The 8,066-nt window shown below is 43.4% G+C and overlaps 1 protein-coding gene across 2 annotated transcripts in view; it reads left to right on the top strand.

Moving 5' to 3' along the window:
* The window catches only part of LOC134863628 (tyrosine-protein kinase CSK), a 42,511-nt gene extending 40,489 nt beyond the window's left edge, over positions 1–2,022 (top strand). For both annotated transcript variants that reach the window (XM_063882254.1, XM_063882255.1), the window contains exons 12-13: positions 5–91; positions 659–2,022. In XM_063882254.1, coding sequence (XP_063738324.1) covers positions 5–91; positions 659–841 — 270 coding nt within the window. In that variant the 3' untranslated portion in view covers positions 842–2,022. The remainder of the gene's footprint in view (positions 1–4; positions 92–658) is intronic.
* Positions 2,023–8,066: the final 6,044 nt, after the last annotated feature.

Genomic DNA, 8,066 nt, shown 5'->3' on the forward strand with positions numbered 1-8,066 from the left:
TCAGAGGTTTTCCACCAAGTCTGACGTGTGGAGTTATGGGATCTTACTTTGGGAGATTTACTCCTTTGGGCGCGTGCCTTACCCCAGAATTGTGAGTACCTGAACGCACCACACGTCTCTCTGAGCTCCACCAGCAGAGGGCAGGCTTCCTGCTGGGACCAGAGTTCACTGCCTTTATTCTGAACTGGGTTACTGGAATATGTTGTACCTTTAATGTGTCGTAACACCGCTGGAGCAGCTTCATGCTTCCCCTCCTCTGAGATTCACAGATTTAGTTATTTGTTGTTGATTGTTTTTGATAAAGCTCATATTTAGGGTTGGCTCAGGCCTGCCTTGAACTTCATTTTGCTTCCTTTATTTAACTTTTGTATATTTGATTTGATTTGACTCAATTTAAGATTCTCTAAGTCATTTTATTTAATTGTTTTATTTTAACTTTATTAGGATTTCTTGTTTTGATTTTGCTTACTTTAATTAAATGTATTTTATATATTTTTCATTTTGTTATTACTAATTGTATTTTATTGAATTCTTTTATTTGACTTATTCCTATTTCATTTGATTTCATTTGATCTTTTGCCCTTTGGATTGTCTTTGTTTATTACCTTGTTTGTTGATCTGCTCACACGGAGGATCTGACGTTGTGTTTCTCCCCCAGCCGTTGAAGGAGGTGGTGCCCCGTGTGGAGAAGGGATACAAGATGGACGCTCCGGACGGCTGCCCCCCCGTGGTGTACGACCTGATGAAGCAGTGCTGGACCCTGGACTCTGTGGTGCGGCCCTCCTTCCGCATGCTGAGGGAGAAGCTGCAGCACATCAGAGCCAAGGAGCTCTACCTGTGAGGGGGGAGGGGGTGAGGGAGAGGAGGGGGAGAACCACCGCTGTAGAGGAGGAGGAGGAAGAAGAAGAAGAAGAGGGACCACAGCAGCTTCCTCCGCCCATGAGGACTGTTTCCTGTTTGTGTCGTGAAGCTCCTCTTCCTCCCTCTTTATAGTCCAGTTGCCAGCAGGGTGACCCCGGAGATGTGGAGACCCCAAAGTTTGTGTTAGAAATGTTCGACTAGTGTTGCTCCCATTGGATACAGAGAGCACAGGGTGGGAATGAACACCTCTGTAGTCCAGAAAAACTTCCAACTCGGCCCAAATATTTCCCCCTTCTGGTTAAATCTGTTAAAATGTCAGAAATGGACTCAATAATCCCCAAAACCACTGCAGAATTGTCCTAATTGGCCAAGTCATTTTTTAACTGTTAAATTAGGTGCTAATTATGCTAATTGTGCTAATTGTGTTAATTATGCTAACTGCCCAACGTATGCAGGTTAGCATCCGGCAGTTTCTGTGAGCTGGGGACCCGTACTCTACATCTGACGTTGGGGTCCTCAACATTTCCAGGTTCTCAACAGGACTCTGGCTGCTGACCCTTACCTGCCGCCTCTCTCTGGGTCCAAGTCTCTCCTCCTCTTCCTCCTCCTTCTCTGCTCCTCCTCTCTTGAACACGGCATTATACCTGGAGAGGCTGGGCCTTTTCCTCCACGTTTCGTCAGGTGCTCTTCCTCCTCCTCCTCCTCCAACTCTATCATCATTCCTGGATCTCTGTACCACCGCTGCATGAATCCCCCCTCCCCACGGCGGTGTGTCAGGCGTGGGGCCTTCGCTATGAGAAAAGTGCCTCCAGTCTCCAGAGCTCCAGACTCCCCCCCCCCCCCTCCCTCCACCTGGACTCTTTGTTTTTTTTATTGCTTTTTTTAAGGAAATCTTTTTTATTGCTTTCTTTTTGTTTTCAGGGAGGTTATCAAACCATCGTTTTTTTTTTGTCTCCTCCACCATCAACAGGAAGAGCGAGGCGGGACAATAACCGGACACAAAGGGGGGGGGGGGGGGCGAGGGTAGAGGCAGTTCACAAACACTCATCATACGTGGGCTCTTGTTTTTGTATCAAAATATATTTAAAGGATTAAAAAAAAGACCAAAAAAATACGATCGAGGAACAAAGTGACTCTGAGGAGCGCCAGCGTCTCTGTGAACGCTGGGGGGGCGGGGCGGGGCGGGGGGGGGGTGCATGCAGTGTTTGAGAGGCCTTGGGTTCAACTGTCAGTGCTTTCAATGTTCATTGTTTTATTATGCTATCATGATTATGAATAAATCATTCCATCTGAACAGCGTGCAAACACCTGCATCCTTACAGTGTGTGTGTGTGTGTGTGTGTGTGTGTGTGTGTGTTTGTGTGTGTCGTCATCAGAGGTGGAAGGAGTGTTTGGATCCTATAAGGGCCCTAATCTGCTTTTTTGGGGTTCTCCCTCTCCTGTACTGTGTGCTATAGGTTTTAGTGCATGTAAATGGTCTGCAGAGGCTAAAATCCCTGTGTAAAATCCAAACCCAAGCCCCACCTGACACGACTCCATTGGACTTGTTTATTTAACTCCAGAACACAGTGACATCACTATGGAACACTCGCGCTCCTTTTGGCTAGCGCTCCGACACATTGTACGTGATAGGCTAAAGGGGCGGGACATCTGGTTTCAGACAGAGGGTGAGAAGAGGTGCTGCAGTAAGAGAAATGAAATAGAAAAAGTACAAATACTTCAAAATCAGACTTAAGTACAGTTACTTCCCACAACTGGTGTGTGTGTGTGTGTGTGTGTGTGTGTGTGTGTGTGTGTGTGTGTCTCTGACTGTCATTAGATCTATTCAGCACATCTGGAGTCTACAGGTGCTGTACTCCGCAGAGCTCAGGCCACAGTGATGTTACCGACACCGGTCCGTTTTGAGACACGTAGATGTTTATTTTACGACAGGTCTCTAAGTCACCAAAAGTAAGCCTGTCTTATTTGCATACTCGAACATGACGCTTCAAAAACTTGTAATACTAAACATAACTGTCTTAATGTAAAGTCTCATGTTGGTATTAATAGTTTCAAGTGTTTTACCTGTAGTGTTAAAATGTATGGACTTTTACAATGCATATCTTTAAAGGTTGTTTTCTCAAAGTGAGTTCTACATTTTTGAATTTTACATACACCAAACTGTGCAGGTTTTACCGATTTATATTCTGGGACTGTTTTATTCCATAGCCTCATTTATTTAGAACGTATGTAGTTTTGAAGCCTTTGAAGAATATGTAGTATGTTATTATTCAGACCAGCAAAGTTGGTTTAAGGGCCCCACTCTGCTTTTTCGGTTTTCCCTTCCCTGCAGGGTGTCCATACGGGGTTTAATGCATGTAAATGGTCTTCAAAGGCTGAAATCCCTCTGTAAAGATTTAGACTTTTTTTCCGAAATGTTTCTTTTTTTAAATCAGATTTTTTTTTCAGATTTGACTTTCTTTTAATAATTTGGTTTATTTTTGTGCAAAATTTCACTATTTCTCTAATCTTTCTCTTAGTTTCCCTTTTTTCAGAATTTAGATTTTTCTCAGAAATTAACTTTTTCTTAGATTTTGACTTTTTTCTCAGTATTTCTGAATCTGGACTGGGCTCTGGTTTCAGACAGAGGGGGGAAAGAGGTGATGCAGCACAGGCAGCACGAGAGAAATAAAGAGCTTTCTGAACATTAACGCATGGACACAGGTCACTGAACATCAGCAGGAGGGGACTCTTTAAAGTACCCTCTCTCACAGGATGGTAAATATGTTGTCACTGTTTCTTCAACTGGTTTTGTCTCTTTTGTAAAACGTTGACTAGTTATTTGCCTCCCCGTCACCTCGAGTCACATCACACATTTTAAACCAGAAAGTGCTCTAAATGTAACTCCAGCACTTCGTGATCACCCCGTGCCGAGATAAAGACGGAAGTGTGACCTGATGCTCTGCAGGCGTGTGCATCACATCTGTCTCAAAGCCTGATCACTTGTCAGATGTTTAACTATAAATACCTTTTGAGCGCAGAAACGTCATGATCAGGTGGGGAGGGGTCTGCAGAAACCTATAGGTGTGATGGATCTGGAGGTGTCCACTCTCTGACTTCCACCAAACCCCTGCCACGTTCTGCTGCAGCAAACAAGTGTTGGGCCGTGGTTTAGGGTGATTCTCATGCATTGTAATGACAGTGACAGGGCGGGAACAATGGGGCTGGTTACATAAGGCAGTTTGTGCTCATGGCCAAGACTGTGCTGCTGTCAGGACGCATCACGGCAGCTCTTACCATCCTCCATCTGCCACGACCGCACCAGACCGGACCCCCCTCCGTCTTTGCCTGCTCAACTCACTGGCTAGCAGATAACCTCATTGGCTGATTTGGGAAATATTTTTGGATGGCTAATAATCCTCCACAGACTGATTTCCTAAGGGAGCTGAAAAGGTGCAACACAGAGCTTCAGTTTTAGAGAAATTGCATTTGGAGCAGGTATCTGGAGGTGGTGATCGCCATATTTTAAGACAGCGTTAAAAGCTCCTTAATACCCCCACATTAGCCTCCTTTAGCTTAGCGGTGGTGTCATAGACTCATGTGACCGTGCTGTACTTCCTTTATAGCCCAACATTAGCCGCCTTTAGCTTAGCGGTGGTGTCATAGACTCATGTGACCGTGCTGTAGTTCCTTTATAGCCCAACATTAGCCTCCTTTAGCTTAGCGGTGGTGACGTGAAGTCATGTGACCGTGCTGTACTTCCTTTATAGCCCAACATTAGCCGCCTTTAGCTTAGCGGTGGTGACATAGACTCATGTGACCGTGCTGTAGTTCTTTTATAGCCCAACACTAGCCGCCTTTAGCTTAGCGGTGGTGTCATAGACTCATGTGACCGTGCTGTAGTTTCTTAATCCTTGGCAACTTCCGACTCTGCTAAAAACAAACGTCCTTCATTTCTTATTCAAGGTCACTTTTTTCAAAGCTGGAGGACACTTCAGAGTCACCATCTTCTCATTCTCTCCTTTATATCCTTCATTGTTTTTCATTCAGAGTACAGTAAACCCGTGACATTTCTGAATCATGAATCATAAGGGTATATTTTAAAATGTAAAGCCCGACTGGAGGTATCACTGTGACGAGCGCTGGTGTTGACAGCACTGGGAGTTAATACTCCGCCCTTACGTCCCAATATGTTGCTCTCTCTTCACACTTAAATAATCCTGACAACCGCACAGCTCTGAGCTCCGGCTGCAGGATGGATGTGTTAATCAGCTTTCAATAACTTATGGATCTGCACCATGCTGCACTCCACGCCACAAATTAGCTCCTGAAATAATCAGATTAACACCATTTTTCTGTTTGGTGGAGGGTGTCCGAGGGAAGAGGGCTGTTAGTGTGCGGTTAGCATGTTAGCACTGACAGGTTAACATGTGTGACAGAATGGGGGTGAGCCGCTGAGGTGTCAGGTCATGTTGAGCTTGATTTTGTTTAACTTCCAGACAGCCCTGGCTTCATGTGCTGTCGCTGGGTGACATTTTGGCAGATTACTTGAAGTCACCATGACTCACCCAGAAGTCACAAATCTGCAGATGTACTCACAGATTTGACTAAAGTTAACCCTTAAATGGTCAAACACATATAAATAGATTGCTATTTTCTACATCACACCAGAGTCGGCGCCAGAGCAGATCTACTGGAGGGGCATTGGGTCATTGGCGGGGGGGGGGGGCATCAATGACCGCTAGGGGGGGCACGGCCCTCGAATGCCCCCCCTTAGCGCCGGCACTGCATCACACCAATATACTGTAACACTGTTATTACACCCTTATTATACCTGTTACACTATGAATATACCCAGGACTTCAGTGGCTCTCCGTCTCCCACCCCATCTACTAACCCTCACCTACAAAGCCCCCCACCATCTGAATTTGAAAATAAATCAGATTTTTTAGGAAAAAATAATCGGAAATTGTTATAAGTCGAAAAATAATCAGAAGTTTGAAAGGGAAATAAATTGGGAGACAAAAAGTGTGAATTCTTCAAAGAACATGATGAGGGCCACATGAAGAAAGAATTTGAATAATGAGAAGATAGTGGGACATTTTTAAAAGTCTGATATTTTAGAAAAAGTCTGATATTTTAGGAAAAAAGTGATAATTTTCAAGTAATTGTAGAAAATTCCAAAATGTGCAGTAAAAAATCCAGACATTTTTAGGGAACATTGATCATGAAAAATGTAAAAAATAATCGGAAATTGTTTAAAGTCGACATTCAGAAGAAAATCCAGAATTTCATTTTTTGATCTTTTAGGAAAAAGGTGATCATTTTGAAGAAATAGACGGAAAATCCAAAAAGTCCAAATTTTGAAAAAAAAATTTGAACAGAAAGTACAAAAAAAAAGAAAAGACCAAAGTGTGAAAATGATGAGGGCTGCACGAAGAAGAAGGGTTTAGAATAATGAGAAAATTGTGGGACATTTTAAAGCCACTTCTGATGTGTCTGTGGTCTACAGTGAATGTATTCCTGACACAGTGGATAAGAATCAAAGGTTCCCATCAGATTCCACAGAAAATGTAAGTAGGTCACACCGAAGCTCGGGTTAGGAATACAAAAACTACAATTTCTTAAAATGTAACTTAAACATTTGAAAGGCATGACGTCATAGAGATGTCTTTGAGGAATAGCTGGAATATAAAATGATGAAAACATTTAATTTACGATGAAACTTCAAGGAAACCACCTCAACGGGTCAGTTTGACCCACTTCTGCATCTAAGGGTTAAAAACCAGTTGCCCTCTCCAGTGCGCTAAAAAGTAATATTACATTTTATTCTGAAATGAAAAGAAAGGATTCATTTTGACAGGCGTTAACACCTATAATTCATTCCAGTAAAACACTGCATGTTTTCACACCCAACATGGGGATGTCACTGAATAACAAACAGCAGCCTGCAGGGTTTAATTGAGTGATTAAACAATGGGGGTTTCATAACCATTTGGCCGTCGTTGTATAGAGAAGCGTTGCTGAATAATTCATATTTTATTAAAGCTTTAGAGGCCGTATTATCCTTTTTAGAGATGTCCCTTCCCTGTAGTGAGCAATATAGGTTTGTGTGCATGTAAATGGTCTGCAAAGGCTTAAATCCCTGAGTGTCTCTCCCACACTCCCCACCCCTGCCTCTTACTAAAAGTTACTACAAGCTAACCAATCAGAGCAGACCGGGCTCTTTAGCTGGGATAAAATAATGCAGATGTCATGTAGTATGTCATAAGAAATGTTGTGGTATAGCCTTAGCCTCAGATTTATATAAAAAGGTGTAGAGTTTTACTTTTAGAAAAATTATAACTAGACATTTGTTTTAGCAAAGTATGCCTTAGATTTGAATCCAAAGGTCATATTATAAGGTACCATTGAAACTGATGCTGTAGTCCTTCATGAAATAGTCAGAAAAGCTTCATAGTAACGTCATAGAGATGTTGTTCTATACTGTGTCTAAAGAAATGGAAATAAGTGTAGTTTAGAAAGCCAAAGAAAGTCATAGCATGTCATATTATATGATAATAAGAATAACCTGAAGGGAAGATAATAATAAACACAATGAAGGAGGCATCGAAGCTCCCAGAGACCTCTAACAGCGCTTATCACGGCTCCCTCTCACCCCTGGGTCATTTCACTCGGTCAGAAAAGAGAAAAGACGACTACAGTCTCACAAACCCCGACCAAGAGGAGCCTTTTAGCGGCCCACAAACACCCTGCGATGTAACGTCTGATCCTCCTCTCTAAATAACCCGATACCTGCCCCTCAGTGCCGGCTGACATGTTCATTTGACTTTGTGAAATACCAAGGTTCCCGAGTCGCAGAGAGCATGTTTTCTGCACCGCTTGTCAGCATGAATTTGCATTTTGCTTGTGACATTTCACCTCTCCGTGCCCCCCCGGCGCACTGCCTCATGGTTGCCAGCGGGGAGTGGGGCAAATGTGCCAACACACATCCCAACAAGGAGAGGGTGAAGGGCCCCGCGGCCCCCTGGAGCCATCATCGTGGTATCGCTTTAATCCACGTTGTAGCTTTCCAATCCTCCTCACTGGGAGAGAAAGCAGCAGATACAAATAACGCTGCGTAAAGAATATCATAATGCTGTCTGTATATTCAAGTCAATGTTGACAGTGGATTAAAAATATGACATGCGTTGAGGAAGGGGTTTCTGCAGTGCCAAGCACCTTAA

Source organism: Eleginops maclovinus, chromosome 4, assembly GCF_036324505.1.
Source record: "Eleginops maclovinus isolate JMC-PN-2008 ecotype Puerto Natales chromosome 4, JC_Emac_rtc_rv5, whole genome shotgun sequence".
Classification (NCBI taxonomy): Eukaryota; Metazoa; Chordata; class Actinopteri; order Perciformes; family Eleginopidae; genus Eleginops; species Eleginops maclovinus.